At 44.6% G+C, this 23,306-nt stretch overlaps 1 protein-coding gene and 2 non-coding genes across 4 annotated transcripts; 1 reads left to right on the plus strand and 2 right to left on the minus strand.

The window, feature by feature from the left end:
• Positions 1 to 1,411: 1,411 nt before the first annotated feature.
• Positions 1,412 to 13,229, minus strand: LOC120888998 (MHC class I polypeptide-related sequence A-like). 2 transcript variants are annotated; one of them, XM_078020326.1, is made up of 6 exons: positions 13,017 to 13,229; positions 7,321 to 7,585; positions 6,300 to 6,587; positions 5,494 to 5,772; positions 5,261 to 5,383; positions 1,412 to 2,064 (listed from the first exon to the last, which is right to left on the minus strand). In XM_078020326.1, exons 2-6 carry the CDS (start codon positions 7,478 to 7,480, stop codon positions 1,967 to 1,969), a joined length of 948 nt encoding a protein of 315 aa, XP_077876452.1. In that variant the 5' UTR covers positions 7,481 to 7,585; positions 13,017 to 13,229; the 3' UTR covers positions 1,412 to 1,966. The 2 variants fall into 2 exon arrangements, with proteins under 2 accessions (XP_077876452.1, XP_077876451.1); XM_078020325.1 differs by having other exon boundaries at positions 5,470 to 5,772.
• On the plus strand, positions 9,914 to 9,989 carry Trnav-cac (transfer RNA valine (anticodon CAC)). Its single transcript has one exon. It is a non-coding gene; the product is annotated as a tRNA-Val (tRNA).
• A 5,117-nt stretch (positions 13,230 to 18,346) lies between the features above and the next one.
• On the minus strand, positions 18,347 to 18,419 carry Trnaa-ugc (transfer RNA alanine (anticodon UGC)). Its single transcript has one exon. It is a non-coding gene; the product is annotated as a tRNA-Ala (tRNA).
• Positions 18,420 to 23,306: the final 4,887 nt, after the last annotated feature.

The raw sequence follows: 23,306 nt of genomic DNA on the forward strand, positions 1-23,306 counted from the left end.
CTGGGTAAGCAAAGCCCCCTACACTAGGGCTGCCAATATCCTTTTAAATTTTTCAGTTATGTTTTTATCCCAGAAAATCTGTTACATAGACATCTATCATCTGTCTCTATTTTCTTAGCCAATAGAACAGTTATTATTTTGTGCCAAGAGGTTGCGTGCAAAAATTCCTAGATGCAGTCCATCTCTTCATTTCAGTACCTACTAATGTTTACTTATGTCAGGGACTCAGTTGGCTGTCTCAAGTAAGATCACCAGGGTAACCACTCATTGATTCCAATCACCTTTTTTTGTATCAGGGATTGAACCCAGGGGTACTTAACCACCAAGTCACATCCCAGAACTTTTTTATACTTTGTTTAGAGACAGGGTCTCATTGAGTTGCTTAGGGCCTCATGAAGTTGCTGAGGCCCTCATGAACTTGTGACCCTCCTACCTCAGCATCCCAAGCCACTGGGATTACAGGTGAGCTGCACCACACCCAGCTTACCTTACGTTTTAGTCAGATTTTTTGCTGCTGTGACCAACAGACCTGATGAGAACAACTTAGAAGAGGAAAAGTTTATCTTTGGCTCAGAGTTTCAGAGATTAAGTCCTTGTTCGGCTAATGCTGCAGCTCTGGCTCTAGGGTGAGGTAGAATATCCTGGCAGAGGAAAGGACTTCAGGACTTGGCAACAGGAAACAGAATGTTTCACTCAGGAGAGACAAAATATAAACCCCAAAGGCATGCTCCCAGTGACCTATGTCCTCCACCCACACTCTACTTGCCTACAGTTACCACTCATTTAATCCCTATCTGTACAGTAACACACTGATTAGATTAAGGTTGAGGTTCTCATAACCAAATTGTTGAACCTCTAAACTTTCTTGCACTATCTCACCTCTTTGGAGGACACCTCATATCTAAACCACAACACCATACAAACCTGGAAGGGAGTTCTTGTGATCATTGTCCTGTTCTATTGCACACATCAGGGCACAATAGTGCTTTCAATGGAACTAGGTCCCTGGGGGCAATGCTTTAATAAGCTCGTTTCCACTGTAATTTTTCTATACCATGTAGCCAGGTCTTTGACCACCAACCATGAATTTTTAAGAACCAAACACCCTCCAACTCTGAGTCATCACATGAGGGCTCCAGCTCTTCAAGGCAGAAGAAGCCACAGAGTCAGCTCTGAATATTGGCCCCAGGTGGGCCTGCCCCTCAGTTCCAGCCCTCTCTTGTTGTGAATCTTTTGGTCACAGAAAACTTTGAGAATTGGGTGGATTTTTTTTTTTTTTATGCTCTGTCAGACATGGAGACAAACATGTGCTTTTCCCTAACTCCTTTACTGTCTCTTCCCAGAGACATGAAATAAAAAAGATGAGACACACACACACACACACACACACAAATACATATAAGATATATATATAAAATTTTATGGTATAAAATTATAAAGACATGAAGTAATGCATAGTCAGATGGGGATTGAGGGGTCCTATACAGTCAAGGAAAGCCAGTATTTTAGTCTTCTTGGGAGGAGGCAAACAAGGACACTTACAAATAAAATTCATTCACAATAATTTATATGTACAATATGTAGTATGGCAGAGCTGCAAGCAGCTCACCTGTATTAAATCCTTCAACCCCAACAGTTGATGAATATGTCCTTCCAAATGGTAGAGAAGAGGAACCTAAGGCTCCAAGGGAGAAAGTGCTAGTCAGAGGAGGGTAGGAAGCCGAGTCCAGGCCTAGCCAGGGGCACCAGAGTCTAAGCTCCCTGATGCATCAGGAGAGCCAGGAACTGACAGCAGAAGCAGAAATCCCAGCTTCAAGGTTCCAGTGTGGTAACTTCTTTTTTTTTAATTAGGGTGTGAACCAAGAGCACTTTACTACTGAGCTACATGCCCAGTCCTTTAATTTTTGTTTTGAGATGTAGTCTCACCAAGTTGCTTAGGACTTCACTAAATTGCAATCCTCCTGCCTCAGTCTGCCCAGTCTCTGGGATTATAGGCCTGCGCCTGGTCCACTGTGGTCAGTTGGTGCCCTCTGCTGCTGATCCAGGAATGTGCAGACTCTCGGCCTGTGGGGAAGAAGGAACCAGACAGTGTTCAATTGGTTGCACAATATTGTTCTTTATTCCCTCAGGACCTCTCTCTCCTCAGTTCCTCAAAACTCTGTTTGGGCCTTTCTCTGAGAAAAGTAAATTCCCTGAGTTTTTTCTCCCTCTCATCCCATTTTCCTTCCCTCATAGGCTCCTCTGGGTCTCCATCAGCAGAACCACCTGTCTCTGTTTCCACCATGGAAAGGGTGAAAGAGCTGCAGTATTTGAGGACAAAATCTGGGAGGGAAGCTCAGTGCCCCCTCCTTTCAAGCCCAATCAATCATGATAGAGTAGGGGCCTCACAGAGAGGGCAGCACCTAATCCTGCCAGGTCTGGGCATGGGGATCACTCACACACAGCACTTCAACCCCTTAGTTCACAGACCTCCTCCCCTGCAGAGACAGGTGCTCACCCAGCAGGGCCTGCCTCACTGCAGCTCAGCATCCCTCCCTCCCAGCCCTGAGTTAGTAGCTCTAACTGAGAGCCCACCAGGAAGCCCAGGGGTACCAGCAGACATACCTACCATGGAAAAACATATGTGACACATGATCTTTGCTCAACTGACCCTGGAGCAGCCAGTGCATAAGAGACTAAGTATCTTTGACCCTCTGCAACTGCCCAGGATCTCAATCTGCACTTTTCCCACCTTCTGCCCCCTATTATACCTATCTCTGGGAATTCAGCTCCTCCCCAAGAGCCAGTGCTTTCTGAGGTGGCCCTGGTCTTCCTGCCCCAGTCTTAGCAGGAACTTACCCAGGCCACAGTCCTCACAGCCCACAGGGTCTTCTTTCCAATGCAGACTAGGGGCTTTCCTGAGACCCTTAGCCAGAGGCTGTCTGCCCACTCTGCACTCTGGGACTGCCACAGCCACAATCCAGATATCCTACATGGGGCACTCATATGATTTCTATAACATGAGCACTAGAGGACTATTATTCATATCCATGCAACTGAAACTAGAAACATCCTTATAGAGACCCAACATTTAAAGCAGAAATATGCAGAAATGAGAAACTGACCTTCTGAACTCTTTTCCCTGGCAATGCCCTAGTGACATTCCAGGCAATCATTTTTGCCTACAGGAAATCAACATTAATACTCCCCCTGGGTTGGGGTTATAGCTCAGTTGATAGAGTGCTTGCCTTGTATACACAAGGCCCTGGGTTCAATCCCCAGCACCACAAACACACACACACACACACACACACACACACACACACACACACACACATACACACAAATACTCCCTCTGTTTGCCCTACTGGAGAAGCTGATGTAGAGAGAAAGAGCAAGCAGAAAGCTTATTTCCCTATTGGGGGAGTCACCTTCATTGGGTCCATGCTCTGGGGCAGTCTCCTCAGGCTTGAGAAGCCAAGAGACAGTGAAATCAGGTTAAGGACAAGAAACCATCTACTGCCCCCATGCCAGCCATACAGAAGGGGCAGAAACAAGATTTGAGCTTCTGTCCACCCTCCACCCTGTCACTGTTCACCCATCACCTTGGCTCTCTGCTAAAACCTGAACTTCCTGTTTTCTTTTCCTGTCCTCTCAAGCAATTTAATTATGGAGGAATCATTCTGACCATCCCTCACACCAAATTCACAGAGCAGTGAGCATCTTGAGAAAAGAAAATTGCTCAGGATGGGGCTGACGTTGTAGCTCAGTGGTAGAGCACTTGCCTCGCATGCGTCAGGCACTGGGTTTGATCCTCAGCACCACATAAAAATAAATAAAGATATTGGGTCCATCTACAACTAAAAAAAAAAAATACTAAAAAAGAAAATAGCTCAGTGTGGAAAGGGAAACCCACAGAGCACAGAACAAGATGCCCAAAACACTGTACCCTAGGGACTGTGACTCCAAGGACTAGAAAGGAAAATCTCAGAAGCAGGAAAAACACAATAACTGCAGCTGCCTCACAGAGGGCTAGTGTCTCTCCCTAGATGGTCAAGGACAGCTGTTTTTCTACTCTCCCAATCACCTGCAAAGCCACTCCAAGAGGAGGAGCCATGTGATGGGAACAGAAGGGAGCACATATTAGGTGACCCAGAGGACACAATCAGGGGAAAGCTCCTGAGGAGGGACTAGAGGAGCTGGACAGAGGACAGAAGATGACCAGCTGCACTGAAGACCCCCACACCTGCTCTACACAGGCCTCCCCAAGGCTGTGCAGGCTGGGCTCTCCCACTCCAGGCCTCATGGGTCGTTTTCCTGGTTTCTTCATGATGGCTGGAGTGTCTTGGGGAGAGGACATAGTCAGGAAGGGTCCAGAGGCATCACCTCCCGTGGGGTTCCACTCCAGTTTCTAAGCCTCCCAGCCCCAGATCATAGATGTTGTTATGATTTAAATATGAGGGATCCCCAAAAAGATCCTGTGGTAAACAATACTAGAACATTCAGAGGTACAATGACTGGCTCCTAAGAGCCTTAAAATAATCACTGCATTCATCCACTGATAGGAATTAACTGGGTGGTAACTGTGGGCAGGTGGAGTGTGGGTGGAGGAGGAGGGTCCCTAGGGGTGAATATTTTTGTCCCTGGTGAAGGGAAAGCTCTCTCTGCTTCCTGTTGGCTGTGTCCTAAGCTGCTTTTCTTCTCCACACCCTTCTTCCCTTATGTTCTGCCTCATCTCAGGCCCAGAGCAACACAGTCAGCCATCTATGGGCTGAAACCTCTGAAACCATGAGCTCCAGATAAACTTTTCCTCCTCTAAAATTATTCTTGTCAGGTCTTTGGGTCACAGCTGTGGAAAAACTGACTAAAACAGATGCTTTTACTGTGAGGTCCCCCAAGGCTATGATCCCCCAGATTGCAGATGTTTTTAATGTGTGTCCCTCTGAGGCCATGATAATCTAGCCCACACTAATCAGCCCACCATTCCCAACACAGACCCCTGGTCAAGCCTGTGGAGCCTGAGAGAGGAGCAGAAGCCACAGCCCCTGCAGCCAGAAGATCTGCAGCTAGAACTTCAAGAGAATTCCCTACCCTGGGTGTGGCAGGGCTAAGGGGAGTAGCTGGAGAGATGGCTCCCATCACTTCACAAATCCGCAGACCTCCATCCTCCTCCATTCCAGAAGTCTGGTCACCTCCACTGCTCTCTGTGCAGTGGGAGGCTTCAGGGACATTACAGCCAAGACAGGCTCTGCAATCTCCAGCCAGTGACCACTTTTCTCACCTGGACCCTCTGTAGCTGATGTTGTTCTCCTCTCCTTGCACCAAAGGAGCCAAAAGTAGAAGGCAGCACTAACAACAGCAGCCACAATGGTGGGCCATCGGCTCCGAAGCGGCAGTGCAGTGCCTGAAAGAAGGCTTGTTACACTCTGGGACTGGGGCTCAAGGCTTCCCCCCTCTTACCACCCTGGTCACTTCCCCCCTCTTACCAACCTCTTCTGGGACTCCCAGGCTCACCACAAGACACAGTGCCAGTAATGTGATTCCCAATGTGTCCCACGTGACAGCTGAACCTCTGCTCCTGTCCTTGGGGAATCCTGGTGGACACGCAGGTCTGGTAGGTTCCATTCCCATAGGACAGGATACTCCCAGACTTCTGTGTGTCCTGGCTCAGGGGTTCCCCATCCTGAAGCCAGGTCAGAGAGATATTCTGAGGATAGAAGCCCCAAGCCCAACATGTCACAAAGATGGTGTCTTCCAAGACCTCATGACAGGTTACATTCACTGTTGGGGACACTGGAGAAGAAAAAGCAGAACAAGTCAGGGATGTTTTCAAACCTCTCTCCCCTCTAATAAAGGAAGAGGGAACAGGGCTAGTTCTCTCCACTCTTCTTCTGTCTATGGCCAAAGTCCTCATTGACTCCTGACCTTCTGCAAGTCTATTCTCAGTCTAGGGCCTCAATCCTTTGACTGGCAGGAAGATAGGCCTTGGCTTGTGGCCTCACATTGTCTCTCCCAAACGTTGATGCTGAAGAAGGGGTGTTGGGGGTTCTCCTGGGTCATGGGTCCAAGAGGGAGCTCTACATGATAAACAGGCTGGTAGGCAGACAGGTAGGTGAGGATTCCAGTCCTGCCTAAACCCCTGCTTCCTAAGGTTCAGGTTGCTTCCTGCTCATGGCCCAGATAGTTCATTTGCTGCCAAACCCTCCTGTCTTTATCCAGAAGCTTATCAGGACAGGGCAATCAGACTACAACACACTCACAGGAAACACACGTGTCCCATAGTACAAAGGGTACCCTGGAGCTCCAGGAATGGGGGGTACCTGTAGTTTCATTGAAGGCTATCCAGGAGTTCAGATGTCTCCGGAGTCTTCCACAAACTGTTCCCTGCACATGGGCCCATTGAGCCTTGCTTTGAATGCCGTCTGCATCCAAGGAATTCTTGACTTTCGTAGCCAAGATCTGAGCGGAGGATGGCTGCACCGTCCAGCTGCGCGTCTCTGGGTGATAGGAGAGGAAGGGCTCCCCATCATAGTAGAAATTCCAGAAGCCCCTGGTGCGGTTGTCCTCTCGGATTTCACAGCCCCAATTCTCCTGGAGGGAATGAGACCCTGTCCCGGCCCAGTAGTCACTTCTCCATCCCCTGGTTACTCTGCCTTCCCTGCCCAAGTATGAAACTTCAGCCCTCAGGGGACCCCTTCCTGGCTCCCCTCGATATCTTCCTGTGCTGAGCTTCATGGAGAACACTGCTTGCCTCCCCAACCAAATGCAGTTCAAATAGATTAAAATGGACAGACAGGCTCCTTCAGGCTCAAGTCTCCTATAGGAGGGCTGAGAAATTATAAGACACCAGCCAGGCCTCACCAAGGTCAGGCCAACTCCTGTGCAAGCAGAGAGAAAAAGTAAAATAAAAGAAAAAAAAGAACTAGCTGATAGTGAGACATCTATTTCCTGGTACCTAGACCCCCACCAAGAAAGGCACAGCAATCTGATTGGGCCAAAGAGTTCATGAAAAGCTTGTGGTCACTGAGTTCCTTATCCAGGACTGGGTAGGGGGCTAGCTCTTTTAACCCCACAGAGGCATATAAACCCCTAGATAATAATCATTCTTGGGTATCCCACTCTTGGGATTCCTCCTCTTGGGGAGCTCCACTTTCTTTCTATGACACTAAAAAATTCTGTTACTTGCTCTCACTCTTGTGTCTGAGGATTTCATTCTTCAAATTTGCAAAACAAAGAACCCAATCCCATGCTCTATGCTACAAAAAGGGACAGATCTCTGCTCTCTGTTCTCATCCTTCATGGAGAAATCCTCATATCACCCTTGCCCCTGCCCACACTCACCTCCTTTCTCCTCTTTCAGGAAGTTAATATCTGCTAGGGTCCTTTTAAGATTCTTGCCACTCTCTGCCAAGTCCTGGGTCTCTTGTGTCCCAAGTCTCTGGTCCCAGGACTGTTTCTGCCCATAGTGCACAGGGCACTGCGCTGCCTCTCTCACTGTCATAGCTCAGGAAGGGCTGATCATCCAAGCGACCCTGAGCAAAGGACCTTGGGAGCACAGATCCACCTTGACATCTCACTGTGAGGCTGTAATGAAGACTGTGGGCTCCTGGGGAAGAAACAACAATGAATGACACTTCTTCCTGGAAATGACTGCACCATCCATGTTCAACTCAAAGCTTCTGCTCTCCTGACCACCCTGCGGATTCAGAAAATACACATAGACAGCTGGACCTGGTGGTGCCCACCTGTAATCCCAGCGACTCAGGAGGCTGAGGCAGGAGGATCACAAACTCAAAATCAGTCTCGGCAATTTAGGGAGGCCCTAAGCAATATAGTGAGTCTTGGTCTCAACATAAAAAATAAAAAGGGTGTGCTGGGGATGTGGCTCAAGCAGTAGCACGCTCGCCTGGCATGCGGTGCGGCCCGGGTTGGATCCTCAGCACCACATACAAACAAAGATGTTGTGTCTGCAGAAAACTAAAAAATAAATATTAAAAAATTCTCTCTCTTTCTCTCTCTCTCACTCTCTCTTTAAAAAAAAAATAAATAAATAAAAAATAAAAATAAAAAGGGCTTAGGATGTAGCTCAGTGGTAAAGCACTCCTGGGTTTAATCCCCAGTGCCAAAAAAGAAAAGAAAAAAGAAAAAGAAAGAATAAAAATGCACATGGACAAAAAATAAGAAGAAGAATTTCTTTTTTTTTTTTTTCCTGCTGACACAACATCTTTGTTGGTATGTGGATCGAACCCAGGCTGCAGGCATGCCAGGCGAGTGCGCTACCGCTTGAGCCACATTCCTAGCCCCAAGAATTTCTAATACAACAAAACTAGGACACTAGAGAGAAAGGAGAGAAAAGTGAGGGGTGAAGGGAGGGGAAATGGAGATGGGCAGGCATGTAGGCCAGGGCTCAAGGCAGGGGACACAGGCTCCCTAAGAGTACCTGAGGGAATCCAGGGCAGAGGCTGGCCTGCAGGGGAAAGGCAGGAGTAGGAGAGCCAGAGGTGCAGAGCAGAGCTTGCCAGAGGCAGGCGAGGGCCCAGGAGGAACCCAGCATGGAAGGACTCATGGCCAGAGGGGCTGCGGAGCTCAGGCAGTTGCAGGGGAGATGAGAGGAGATTCTGCCTCTGTGCAGGCCCCTCATGGACAAGGTAGAGCTGGAGGGGCCAGAGGGGCTGAAGTTAGTAACCAGAAAGGAGTCTAGAGTAGGATTGTTACCTAGAGAGAAGTGAAAGGTCTTGAGTCTAAAAGCAAGAGTGGCATAATGAGGCTGCAGGTAGAAAAGTTGGACCTTCTACTAAAACCATACAAAAATATTAACTCGGGGCTGGGATGTAGCCCAGCGGTAGAGTGCTTGCCTAGCATGCACAAAGACAAAGTCCTGGGTTCCATCTCCAGCACTGAAAAAGGAAAAAAGAAAGGCCAAAAGCCAAGCATGGTGGCACACATCTGTAATTCGAGTTATTTGGGAGGATGAGGTAAGAGGATCACACGTTTGAGGCCAGCCTCAGCAATTAATTTAGCTAGACCTTGTCTCAAAATATAAAATAAAAAAAGGGCTGGGGATATAGCTCAATGGTAAAGAGACCTGGTTTCTATCCCCAGTACCACCACCACCACCATCAGCACACACACACACACACACACACACACACACACATAAAGAAAGAAAAAATTTAGTGCAATGTGACTCTAAAACCTAAACTTAAAAACTAAAACTAAAAATTCTTAGAAGAAAACATTGGGAATAATCTCCATGACTTAAGAGTTTGACCATGCTTTCATAGATAGAAAAATGCACAGACTACAAAGAAAAAAATTTTGATAAATTGGACTCACCAAAATGAAATATGTCTGTACACAAAGAAGACTCATGCCCAGGTGCAGTGGCACACACCTGTAATCCCAGTGGCTCTCGAGACTGAGACAGGAGGATAGCAACTTCAAAGCCAGCCTTAGCAAAAGTGAGGCCTAAGCAACTCAGTGAGACCCTGTCTCTAAATAAAATACAAAATAGGGCTGGGTTGTGGCTCAGTGATTGACCAGTCCTGAGATCAATCCCCAGTACCCCCAAAAAAAACAAGACCCACAAAAAAATGTTCTATTGGGCATGGCTGTAATCCCAGCTACTTGGGAGGCTGAGGCTGGAGGATTCCAGGTTGGACATAAGCCTCAGCAACTTAGTGAGACCCTGTCTCAAAATAAAATTTAAAAAAGCATTGAGGATATAACTCAGTTGTAGTGTCCCTGGGTTCAACCTCCAGCACCATACACACACAAAAAGCACCCCCCATGGAAATGGTAACCCCTAAAATGGGAACAACTATTGGCAAATCACATATCTAATGAGAAACTAATGTCCAGAATATACAAAGATCTGGGGGTGTAGCTTGGTGGTAGAGTGTGTGCTTATCAAGCACAAGACCCCAGGTTCAGGGCTGGGGAGATAGCTCAGTTGGTAGAGTGCTTGCCTCACATGCACAAGGCCCTGGGTTCAATCCCCAGCACCTGCAGGCTGCAGTGTGGAGGGCTCTCAAGGGTGAGGTTTAGGCCACTGAGATAGAGGGCCAAGAGCAGGTGCCAGCACTGGAGCGGGGAAGGAGGATGCCATGCTGACAACAGCAGGGAGGTCGCGGTGCCCTGCACTGTGCCAGTGGCTGTCAGCATTAGGGCCCCTGCAATGGGGATGGAGAGAAGACTGACTGGAGCTCAAGCTCCATCAGAAACTTAGGGCCATCTGGCTGGGAGTGCAGCTCAATGGTAGAGCACTTTCCTAGCATGTGTGAGGCCCTGGGCTCCATCCAGCACCACAAAAGGAAAAGAAGGGGGGTAAAGGGAAGGAAAGAATTATCACAATTTCAATGTTATTCCACACAGAAAAATTTTTAAAAGTCCTAAAATTCATATGAAACCACAAAACACCCCAAATAACCAAAGTAATCTTCACCAAAAAGAACAAAGCTGGCTGGGTGCGGTGCCACATGCCTGTAATCCCAGTGGCTGAGGAAGCTGTGGCAGGAGGATCCTGAGTTCAAAGCCAGCCTCAGCAATTTAGCAAGGCCCTAAGCAACTTAGCGAGACCCTGTCTCAAAAAGGACTGAGAATGTGGCTCAGTGGTTGAGTGCCCCTGGGTTCAATCCCCAATACCAAAAAAGTAAAACAACAAAACTGGAGGTGTCACAATACCAGATTTCAAAATGGTTACAAATCAGCCAGGCATGGTGGTGCATGCTCATAATCACAGTGGCTCAGGAGCCTGAAGCAGGAGAATCACAAGTTCAATGCCAGTCTCAGCAACTTCTCCAGGCCCTAAATGGGCCCTTAGTGAGGCCCTATCTCAAAATAAAAATAAAATTAGAAGGGTTAGGGACGTTGCTCAGTAGCTAAGCACCTCTGGGTTCAATCCTCAGTACCAAAAAAAAAAAAAAAAAAAAAAAAAGACATACAAGTGACCAACAGATATATGAATAAATGCAAATACAAACTAAAACAAGATACCACTGCACACCTATAGATTGGTTATTGTCAAAACATGAAAAATGATAAGTGTCAGCAAGAATGAGGAGAAAAGAGATCACTATTGGTGGTGTAATTTAGTAAGTCATTTTGGAAAACAGTACAGGAGGTTCCTCAAAAAGCTAAAAACAGCTGGGCAGAGTGGCACACACCTGTAATCTCATAGATTTGAGAGGCTAAGGCAGGAGAATTGCAATTTCAAGGCCTGTCTGGGCAATTTAGGGAGACTTTGTCTCAAAATAAAAAATAAAAATAAATTTAAAAAAAAAGGAGAGGAGGGTAGTAATGTCATTCAGTAGTAGAGTACTTCTGGCTTCAATCCTCAGTACCCACACTCTACACACACATACACACACAAATCTAAAAACAGAATTACTCTATGATCCAGCAATCCCACTACTTCTACTACTGCATGTATACCCAAAGGAATTAAGATCAGCATTCATTGCAACATTATTCACAATAATCAAGACATGGAAACAATCTAAGTGTCCATCAACAGGTGAATAGATTTTTAAACTTTGGCATTAACCAAGCATGGTGGCAGGCACCTGTAACCCCAGCTATGTAGGAGGTTGAGATGGGAAGATCACAAGAGCCCAGAATTTCAAGACCAGTCCAGGCAAAATAGTAGAATAGTAGAACCTAGTCTCAAAAGCAAACAAACAAAAAAAAAAAAGCAAAACTGATACACATACAAGAGAATACTATTCAGCCTATAAAAACGGGTAATTTTCCCTTGGGATAACATGGACAAACCTAGAGGAATTAAGTAAAATAAACCAAGCAAGGAAAGAAAAATGCTTTAACCTAAATGTAAAATATTAAAAAGTTGAAACTCAGAAGAAGAAAGTACATAGTGGTTAACAGAGGCTGGATTTGGAGTGTGAGAGTAAATAGAAAAGGAGAGACATTGATCAAAGGACACAAAGTTTGTTAGATAGGAGAAGTAAGTTCTGATGTTCTTTCTATAGCACAGCAAGGTGACTCCATTTAAAAATGTGTTCTACTGAGCTATATCCCTAGCTATTTTTATTATTTTATTTTATTTTTAAGACATGGCAATACTTAGTTGCCTAGGCTGACCTCGAACTTGCCAACCTCCTTCCTCTGCCTCCTAAGTAGCTGGGATTAGGGGCCTGAGGCACAGTGCCCTGCTGGGAGAAAAGTTTTTAACTGGGAAGCTCACAGAGGCAAGAGGAAAATGTCCTTTATAATTCCGGTTTAAAGGCTGACCATGTGCTTGCCTAGGGTATACAAGGACCTAGGTCCAATTCCTAGCACCATCTATATGCACAAATGCTGTGGGGACTTCTCTCTCTCCCCATTGCTTCCTTACTATAGGCTAAGGAGGGAGAGCTGGAACCAAGGAATTTCTGGTAGCCAACAAGCTACAGGGGGTGCAAGAGGGGAGAAGACCCCCCTCCCCCCAGGCAGCAGGAGTCCAGGGGACAATGAGGTGGAACTGAGAGAAATCACAGGAAGAATCTCTTGGCCCAGAAAGTCTTCAGCCTCTAATCTCCCGAGCATTGGGTGAAGCCACAGTCCCCACAGCGGCTGTGGCCATGTCCCTACCAGCTCCTGGCAGGAGGAAAGGAAGACCCCCAACTCCAGGTACTGAGGACTCCAGGACTTTGGATGCCTGTAAACTGTTCCCCAACACGGGTGGGAAGCGATCCCCATGAATATTGCTCAAAGGAGCAACCTGGGGGACAGCCCCGGGAGCTCGCAGCGTCAGAAGTAAAAAATAAAAAAATAAAAGGGCGAAAACCAACCACAGGGCAAAGAAGCGGCAAGGTGCAGCACAGATCTAGGTCGCCGGACAAGGAGGCTGGGGGAAACCTTGAAAAGCGGAGTTGAGATTCGGTGGCAAAGTGGCTGCGTCCAGTCCAGCACCACACCCCTCCTCCACCCAGGGATCGTGCACCTGAGCGCGCCAGCCCCGGAGACGCTCAGCTCTCGCTGGAACCAGCCCGCAGCCCTGGAGTCTCACCGCTCTGAAGGTCCGCAAGGAGCCTACTCACCAACTGCGGCACTCACGGGAGCAGAGAGGACAACCAAGGCCGGGAGCAGCCGGACACCGCCGAGCCCCATACTGCGCGAGTCTGCCACCCCTTCAGCAAACCGGACTGGTGGCGAAAAACTCAAAAGTGCTCGGAAAACCGCGTGAGCAGAGCCTGTGGTTGAGCGGAGGAACACTGACCTCACTCTGTCACTCTGTTGCTTAAGTAGCAGCTGCGCAGCTGCGCAGGGAGGAGTGTCTGATGTGTAGGGCTCGCCCTCTCACGTTTAAAAAGCATTCTTTTTTTTCCTTAAAGAGAGAGAGGGGCGGGGCGGGCGCCTCCGCAGCGGTCCGCGCCGCCGCCACCAAGTCGGACCGGGCGCCAGAAGTTCCCGAGGAGATGTTCAGAGAAGTCAAGTACTACGCCGTGGGCGACATCGACCCGCAGGTTATTCAGCTTCTTAAGGCTGGAAAAGCCAAGGAGGTCTCTTACAATGCCCTAGCCTCACACATAATTTCAGAGGACGGGGATAATCCCGAGGTTGGAGAAGCTCGAGAAGTCTTTGACTTACCTGTTGTAAAGCCTTCGTGGGTGACTTTGTCCGTATAGCGTGGAGCTCTTCTGCCAGTCAATGGATTTTCTCCAGAGTCATGTCAGATTTTTTTTGGAATCACTGCCTGCCTTTCTCAGGTGTCATCTGAAGACAGAGGCACCCTGTGGGCTTTGCTCACGTTCCCTGGCGGGAGCTGTCAACTGAACCTCAACAGGAAATGCACACACTTGGTCGTGCCAGAGCCAAAGGGGAGTCCTCAGTGTAGAAAGGAATCGTGTGGCAGAGGGCTGAGGTGAGGCCCGTGTCCTGCCAAGCCTCCGGCCACAGAATCTGAAAGCGAGCCCAGGAGTCGTAGGTGTGTGCTGTGCATCATGCCAGCTTCCTGACGCAGGTGGCCTTGAGCTGGCGAGGCTAGTTGGAGCTCAGCGTTATTAGTAAGCCTCTAACCAAGAAGAAACCCTCTCTGAAACCTGGGGTGGGATTCTTAAGGATTATTTAAGGGGCTGGGGATGTGGCTCAAGCGGTATCGCGCTCGCCTGGCATGCGTGCGGCCCGGGTTAGATCCTCAGCACCACATACCAACAAAGATGTTGTGTCCACCGAGAACTAAAAAATAAATATTAAAAATTTTCTCTCTCTCTCTCTCTCTCTCTCTCTCTCTCTCTCTCTCTCTCTCTCTCTCTCCTCTCTCACTCTCTCTTTTTAAAAAAGGATTATTTAAATCAAAATTCACATGTTGTGTAATAATCTGATAATGTGCTTTGTTTAAGTAATTATTGTAGATGTTCTTTTTACATCAATATTGATGTATAGCTACAAAAAAAAACACTTGAATTTAAATAGTTTGAAGGAGAAATGAGCTCTTTATAACTTTTGTAACTGAATGAATACTTCTGAGGAGTCAGTTATAATGTAAGGAAATGTATGAAGAGTAGGTTTGTCAAAGAAGTTCATAGTTTGACTTTTAATTTCAGAGCCTTAAATCACTTCCTTCCTTCCAACATGTTTTGAAAATGTATTGTTGTAAATCCTTATAAACTCCTTAAGTTTCCAGATGTAATGTATATTTTTAATTAATAATTCTTATGTATTTTTTGCAGTGCTGGGGATTGAACCCAAGGCCTAGAGCATGCTAGGCAAACAGTACCACTGAGCTACACCCCAGCCCTGGATGTAATATATATTTTAAAATATTTATTGACTTTAATTTTTTAAAGTATAACTAAAAGTGAAATTTTTAAAAAAATTTTATTTGGAGGAAAGCCATATCTAAGATCTTGTGTGTGTGTAGTGTGGGATTTTATTCATCTCACCAAAGAGGCACTTTAAACATAACTTTTTATTTGACTTAACGTGTGCTTGTGAATGAAACAACAAATGTGCTAGCGTAATTATTTTTAGAGAAAGCAAATACTCTGAATTTTAAAGGATTGATTAATACCTAAGATATTATATGTACACATGCACTCTGCATATATTTAGGGATTATCTTATTAAAGTCTGTAATGGAATTATAAAAAAAAAAAAGGAGAGAGAATTTTTTTAGTATTTATTTTTTTAATTTTTCGGTGGACACAACAACTTTGTTTTATTTTTATGTGGTGCTGAGGATCAAACCCAGCGCCCTGCACATGCCAGACAAGTGTGCTACAGCTTGAGCCTCATCCACAGCCCTATGTCTTTTCTTGACAGGATTCCTGTACATCCTTAGAGGTACTTGAGGAACAATGGAGGTGTAGTTCAGTGAGTAGAATGATTACCTCATATGCACAAGGTCCTGAGTTCAATCCCCATGACACCACAAGAGAAAAAAACAAAGTGCTAAGGAAGAGTGATGAGGGTAGGCAATATCACAGCTTCATGCATAGTTGTTGTTTAAAAACCTACCTAATCTTTTTTTCCTTTTTTTCACAAATAAGTATCTTAAGTTTACTGATGGAGCCTTTAGGCAATATCTGGACCTTGATCCTAGAGGACCCTGATCCTGGAGGCAAATTCTGAGATACAAAGTTCTGAAAGTAGACAGAATCAGAGCAAGTTATCTAAAATGGCCCATATGCTTTGGAGAACATGAATGCAATTGGCCAAGGCTTGAAGCATCTCTTTCAGCACCACTGCACAAGGTCATCAGTGTCCACACATGAAGCTGAGAAAATCTGGGCAGATGGAGAACCTGAAACGGATCTGGAAAGTCAGACCACATGTGCTGAGATTGATGGTGTTCCTGCCCATCCTACAGCTCTGAATCTGTCATGCAGCAGATCCAAGTGCCACCAAAGATGAAGAGGGCAAAGAGTTTGCATAGTAATGGGGGGGGCAAGACAAAAGCCTCAAAAACTAATCTCCTTAAATTATCAAATTAACAGGAAATCTGGGCAGGAGATGGCAGCAGCTATACATTCAAGCCCACCCAGGTCTTCATCCATAACTGATGCTCCTACCAACTCCACTGTGATGGAAATAGCTTGTGAGGCTGCTGCATGTCTATCAGGACAGGAGGCAACTGCCTAAAGAATCAAGAGATTCAAAGTAAGCAACCTCGCCAGACTTTTAGTCTGGTGGCCTCTACCACAGATGGCGGCCTCCACACAGACTCTGTGAATGAAACCAGACCAGCACAAGAAGGTTGCCATTGCTGATCTGTAGCAGAAAATTCTGAAGCTCACAGAACAAGTCAAGATTACACAAACAAGCTGAGTGCAGTAGTGCACAACTGTACTCCCGGCAGCTTGAGAGGCTGAAGCAGGAGGATCATAAGTTCAAAGCCAGCCTCTGCAGAAAGCAAGGTGCTAAGCAACTTAATTTTGAGGCACTGTCTCACCAAGTTGTCCAGACTGCCCTTGAATTTACCATGTCTCTGCCTCCCAAGTAGTTAGGACTACAGGGGTGGGCCACCATGCTATTATTAATTATTTTAATCAAGATAATTTATTTTGCACAGGAGGCACTGGAGTCCAGGCCCATTCTTAGAGAGTTTATTTTCATTAATATATATTTTCATTAATATATATATTTTCATATATATATATATATATATATATATATATATATATATATATATATATAGTATATTACATGCATATGCCAGGCATATGCATGTAATCCTAGGAGGTGGAGGCAGGAGAATTGTGAGTTCAAAGTCAGCCTCAGTAACTTAGGGAGACCCTGTCTCAAAATAAATCATAAAAAGGGGCTGGGGTGTGGCTTAATGGTTAAGCACCCCTAGGTTCAATCCCTGATACCAAAAATTTAAAAGTAATTTAAAAAATATATTTAGCTGAAGTGGTGCATGCCAGTAATTTCAACTACTCCAGAGGCTGAGGCAGGAGAATAGCAAGTTTGAGGCCAGCTAGGCAGCTCAGCTAGACCTTGTGTCAAAATAAAAACTAAAAAGAACTGGGGATGTAGCTCAGTGGTAGAACGCATTGGGTTTTGAGTCTCAGCCTAGCTGTACCACTGAAGGGTCCCCAGGTCCCCCCTCCAGTTCCCTCATGATAGCACCTGCTTTATCAGTGCTCTGTGCTTCCCAGCTGCTGAACTCCTGGTCACCTTCTCCAGAAATTGAACATGACAATGGACCAGATGGTTGTTCCTGATTTTTTCTCCAAACCCAATTCAAGCTCATCAACAGTGCCAACATTAGGCTGACAATCATGACATGGAAAATCAATCAGGTGACCATTGCAGAGATCTTAGAGCTCAAGGCATCAGACAGTTCAGCATCACTATTACCCACTTAAAAACATGCACTGGCTGGGAGCTGTTTGGTTTGCCTCAGGGCTGTGACCTTCTCCAGAACCTGCAGAAGATTTCCCTGGGAACTTCAGTGCAGAGCCAAGAAGTGGTCCACAAACATTTCTCTTCCTCCAGCCTCAATATTAATAGCACTGAAAGCTTCTGAGTGATGATGGACAGTACACTACCTAGAAGATTCATACCTCAGAGTGCCTGCACACCTTGGATTATTGGTATTTCAAAAAAAAAAAAAAAAAGAGCTGACAGTAGAGTTGGCTCTCAATTTACTTAAGGAATAACAGATTGGACCCAATGGGCTTCCGTCCTTCAATTACTCTTCAGATCACCTCTGTCTAGTGTGTGACTTCAGCTTTAATGATGAACCTGATGGACTTTTATAAAAGCTTGTCTGGACTTTTTCATCACAAGAGACTTAACCAGGGATGTTTCAGGAAACTGAAATAGGATGAGAAGTTGCCTGAGAAAAGATTGCCAGATCTCTCATGTTATTTTTCAGTGTTTCCAGCATGCCCTTGGAAAAGAATCCCATTAGTTCACAAACCTTTTCAATTAAAACCTGTGTTGAAAAGATGTTTGGGGCTGGGTACGTGGCTCAAGCGGTAGCGCGCTCTGGCATGCGTGTAGCCCGGGTTCGATCCTCAGTACTACATATAAACAAAGATGTTGTGTCCCCGGAAAATAAAAAATAAATATTAAAAAATTCTCTCTCGGGGCTGGGGATGTGGCTCAAGCGGTAGCGCGCTCGCCTAGCATGCGTGCGGCCCGGGTTCGATCCTCAGCAGCACCACATACCAACAAAGATGTTGTGTCCGCCGAGAACTAAGAAAAAATAAATAAATGTTAAAATTCTCTCTCTCTCTCTCTGTCCCCCCCTCTCTCTCACTCTCTCTTTAAAAAAAAAAAAAAAAAAAAAAAAAAAAAAAAAAAAAAAAATTCTCTCTCTCTCTTAAAAAAAAAAAAAAATGTTTGCACTCATTTCAGCCTGTATTGTTTCCATTCCCTTAGCATAACTTTTTTTTTTTTTTTTTTTTGTGTGTGGGGGTGGTGATGCTGGGGATTGAACCCAGGGCCTTATGCATGCAAGGCAAGCACTCTACCAACTAAGCTACAACCCCAGCCCTAATATCACATTTTCAAACAGCATTTAAGGACATTCAATTAGGCTTGTTGGCCAGGCACAGTGGTGCAGACCTGTAATCCCAGCGATTTAGAAGACTGAGGAAAGAGGATGAAAAGTTCAAAGCCAGTCTCAGCAATTTAGTGAGGCCCTAAGCAACTCAGTGAGACTATGTCTCTAAATAAAATACAAAAAAGGGCTCAGGATTGTGGCTCAGTGGTTAAGTGCCCCTGAGTTCAGTCCCTAATACCAAAATAAATAAATAAGTCTTGTTTTGAAGTGGTTTTTTTGTTTGTTTGGTTGGTTTGTTTGCTTTGCTTTGCTTTGAAGACACTTTAAAAACTCAGACATCGGGGGCTGGGGATGTGGCTCAAGCGGTAGCGCGCTCGCCTAGCATGCGTGCGGCCCGGGTTCGATCCCCAGCAGCACCACATACCAACAATGATGTTGTGTCCGCCGAGAATTAAGAAAAAATAAATAAATGTTAAAATTTAAAAAAAAAAAAAAAAAAAAAACAAAACTCAGACATCATGGCATGGGACTGGGGTTGTGGCTCAGTGGTAGAGAGCTTGCCTAGCATGTGTGAGGCACTGAGTTCCATCCTTAGCCCCCACTGCATAAAAGTATATAAAATATAATAATAATAATAATAATAGTAAACCTCAAGACATGCTTGAGTCCTCCATAGTTAAACATTAAGTATTTAGGAACAATTTCTCTAGACAAGATTTCAGATCATTTGTTTGTGGATTTTTTAAAATGTCAACAAGATATGCACCGCAATATTTTTTTTATATCTTCATTACTTAAGCAACTAAGCAAGAGTATCTCAATAAAAAGTATAAAAAGGCTGGGGATATAGCTTCATGGTTAAATGGCTAAATGCCCCTGGATTCAATCCCTGGTACCAAAAAAAAAAAAAAAAAGGAAATAAATTGTAGCATTGTGAACACTTTAGAACCATGTTGAAATTTGTTATAAAGTAACAGTAATTTTCTTAAAGCATTCAAATGTTTCATTTGGTGGCCTAATAAAATGTATACAAAGAAACTACTTAGCAAAGAGGAGATTTTGTCACTTAAATGTAAATATCAAGACTCTGATACATTCTTCATAAATATCCCTTGCTGTACTTCCATGTTCCCTATTATTGTGTTTCTTAAAGAAATTTCAATTGTATTCTGTTATTTAATCATTGCTATATATTTGCACTTTTTCTATTGCAATAATATATGCCAATATTATTGAAGCTTAGTGTCATCATTATTTGTATTGGAATGTGGCAGTGGCTAAGAAAGCCAATGGGACCTTCCTTCTGTAGATGAGAAACTTCTTTCCGATGATACTGGGGATTGAGCCCAGAGTCATTTTACCATTGAACTACATCCCCAGCTCTTTTTGGTTTGTTGTGGTTGTTTGAATGGAGTCTCGCAGAGTTACCCAGGCAGGCCTCAAACTTGTGATCATCCTGCCTCAGCCTCCTAAATTTCGGAGATTACAAATCCCACCCCAGTAAGACAGAGATGGAAAATTTTGTGGGAAGTCTATAAATGGGCGGTAATTATAATTTTCTAGAACACCGAGATGACTTGATCCAAAATATTTAGAAAGGGGAATGTAAAAAATTAGAAAAATAACCTGGACCTCTCAGCCATCAAAAATAAAAGTGGTAAAGATGGCAGGGGAAGGGGGTTGTGGCTCAGAAGTAGAGCGCTTGCCTAGCATGCAAGAGGCACTGGGTTCAATCCTTAGCACCACATAAAAATAAAATAAAGGTATTGTTTCTACCTATAACATATATATATATGAATGACAGGGGAAGTCTCTTTCAAACAAAATAGTCCATTGGTAATAAACGGATAAGTATTTTCTTTCTTCCTTCCTTTTTTTAAAAAAATATCTTTGTTTTAGTTATTTATTTATTTTTTATGTGGTGCTGAGGATTAAACCCAGTGCCTCACATATGAAAGGCAAGAGCTGTACCACTGAGCCACAACCCCAGCCCCTAAGCTGGTAAGTATTTTCATACATGAGTTGCAAATATTTAAGATTAATAAATGGCCTTTTAACCTAAAAGAAAAACAGGATATCCCTGGGGCTCAATCCCCAGTACCCCCAACACACACACATACACACACACACACACACACACACACACACACACACTCCAGTTTCTGTTTCGGCAGGTGTGAATAGGACCTGAAAATTACATTTCTAAGTTCTGATGGTTGTGTGTGTACGTGTGTTGCTAGCAGATGGAACCCAGCACTCCACGAAAGTTAGGTAAACCTTAGCCACTGAGCTCATCCCCAGCCCTGGGCGATGCATTTCTAATAACTTCTGGGACCACACATTGAGAGCCACTGGCCCAAACCCATCAGGCTTGGTTTTGGATGTCAGAAGAGGACTGGAAGCCTGTGTGGTGGTGCATACCTGTAATCCTGACCACTAGGAAATCTGAAGCAGGAAGACCTCCAGTTGAGGCCAAACTGGGCAACTTAGTGGGACCCTATCTCAAATTTTAAAAAATGAAAGGGCTGAAGCTGTACCTTGTAGTAGAGTGGTTGACCAGTGTAGGGAGACCAAACTATCAGTTTCCAGAACCACAAAAAGAGCTAAAAGAAGGCTATGAGGCAAAGAAATAAGACAAGGTATATTGCACCTGGTGTATCCTAAAGAATGCTGCAAGGAGGCAGAATACCCAAAAGGGAACACCCTCGGAAGGTGATCCAGAAACAGAGCTTTTCACTCAGCCACTTGAGCTCCTGCAGCTCCATAGTCTGGATGCTTTATCCTCAGGTCCTCGCTCCTTTTGTGACATTGACTTTCAGGTCTTGCTATACTGCCTCTCTACTGTTTGGGGGAGCTGTGGTATTACCAGAGGAGCTCTGAGAGTTTCTGTTTGTTTGTTTGTTTGTTTGTTTGTTTGTTTGTTTGTTTTGTGGTATGCTCTACCAATGAGCTACATCTCCAGGACTTTTTATTTTTTACTTTGAGACAAGGTCTTACTAAGTTGCTCAGGTTGTCCTTGATCTTGTCATTCTTCTGCTTCAGCTTCCTGAATCACTGGAATTACAAGTATGTGCCACCACACCCAGTTTGAGAGTCCTTTTGACACAGAGATGGAGTGCCAGTCTGATGAGTTTGAGCAAACTTATAGGAATAATATCATGGGCTCATGGCAGCTGGCTTCAATCACTTGTTCTAGCTGCGTGTGGTAGTGCACACCTGTAAGCCCAGCTACTCAGGAGGCTGAGGCAGGACCATAGCAAGTTGAAGGCCAATCTCAGAAACCTAGCAAGGCCCAAAGCAACTTAGTGAGATCCTGTCTCAAAATAAAAAGTGCTGAGGATGTAGCTCGTGGTGAAGCACCTCTGAGTTCAATCCCCAGAACCAGGGAGGTAACAACCAGGGAGGTTAACAACCAGGTATCCTAAAGGAGCACAGCTAGGGCTCTTTTCTGCATTTCACAGGCACTAGAGGGCGCCCTGAGCTTATTGAAGTCACAAGCTCTGTGAGTTTGCTCAAAATTTCCTTCTCTGAACAAACTGCATTCATTTAATAAATTTTTAAAAATTATTCTATCTTATAGTGAGTAAAAGATATGTAAAGAAAGCAAATTCAATTAAAAAGAAAAGTTGAGTAAAAATGTTAGTAAACATCCTTGTTTAAGGAATGCTTATTCTTAAATTTCTTTTATCATAATGAAGTTAAAAGAATTCTTTCTATCCAAGTTTTGTTGTTTTTGGTGCTGGGAATTGATCCCAGTATTCAACAACTGACTACACCCCAAGTTTTAAAGATTTTAATTTGGGATTGTTTTGGTTTTGTCTTCCTTGGAATTATCTATTGTTTTATTTTCTCTTTATTCAAAATTCAACAGATTCAAAAAGAAAGTCTCTCTCACCCTTGTTCCATCCCTGACAAGCAGCCACTGATACCAATTTATTCTTGAGTCTTCCAAAGGCACTTTATGTATATGTAAACAAATATAAATGTTTTTGCCTTTTCACACAAACTACAGCAAACTGCATATGCTTTCTTGTACCTTGCTTTTTTTCCCCTTACAGGGTAACATGGAAACCATCCCAGGAGGGAATATTAAAAACTGCCTTTGGGGCTGGGGATGTGGCTCAAGCGGTAGAGCGCTCGCCTGGCATGTGTGTGGCCTGGGTTCGATCCTTAGCACCACATACAAACAAATTTTTGTGTCTGCCGAAAACTAAAAAATAAACATTAAAAAATTCTCCCTCTCTCTCTCTTTAAAAAAAAAAAAAAAAATGCCTGTGCCCATTTTTTTGTTTGTTGATGCTGGGGACTGAACCCAGGGACTTGTGCATGAGAGGCAAGCACTCTACCAACTGAGCTATATCTCCAGCCCCTACACAATGTTTTTTAACCCCTTTGAATTACTTCTTTTTCTTTCTCTATTTCTCCCACATCCTGCTTTTTCAATGCTGGGGATGAATCCAAAGCCTCACATGCTAGACAAACACTCTACCACAAAGATACACCCCCAGCCCCAACTTTTTTTTTCTTTTATAAATAATACTACAACATATAATTTTACATAGAGTCATTTTGAAGGTGTGCAAGTATATTTTTTAACACATTCCTGAAGTGGGATGGCTCTCTCACCTATAATATATGAAAGTACCAGCTGGGAGTGGTGGCAAATGCCTATAATCCCAGTGGCTCAGGAGGCTGAGGCTGGAGGATCCTGAGTTCAAAGTCAACCTCAGCAACCCAGCAAGGACCTAACTCAATGAGACCCTATTTCTAAATAAAATACAAAAAGGGCTGGGGACGTGGCTCAGTGGTTGTTGAGTGCTCCTGGATTCAATCTCTGGTACAAAAAAAAAAAAAAAAAAAAAAAAAAGATAAA

This window comes from Ictidomys tridecemlineatus, chromosome 8 (genome assembly GCF_052094955.1).
Source record: "Ictidomys tridecemlineatus isolate mIctTri1 chromosome 8, mIctTri1.hap1, whole genome shotgun sequence".
Classification (NCBI taxonomy): Eukaryota; Metazoa; Chordata; class Mammalia; order Rodentia; family Sciuridae; genus Ictidomys; species Ictidomys tridecemlineatus.

Excerpts from the sequence above, each read along its gene's own strand:
- LOC120888998 (XM_078020325.1), bottom strand. The coding sequence starts at position 7,480 with ATGACAGTGAGAGAGGCAGCGCAGTGCCCTGTGCACTATGGGCAGAAA. Across the intron at positions 6,588-7,320 it reads CCTGAAAGAGGAGAAAGGAG|GGTCTCATTCCCTCCAGGAG; the intron begins GTGAGTGTGGGC and ends GGGCCGGGACAG. Across the intron at positions 2,065-5,260 it reads ATCAGCTACAGAGGGTCCAG|GCCGAGAGTCTGCACATTCC; the intron begins GTGAGAAAAGTG and ends TCTTCCCCACAG.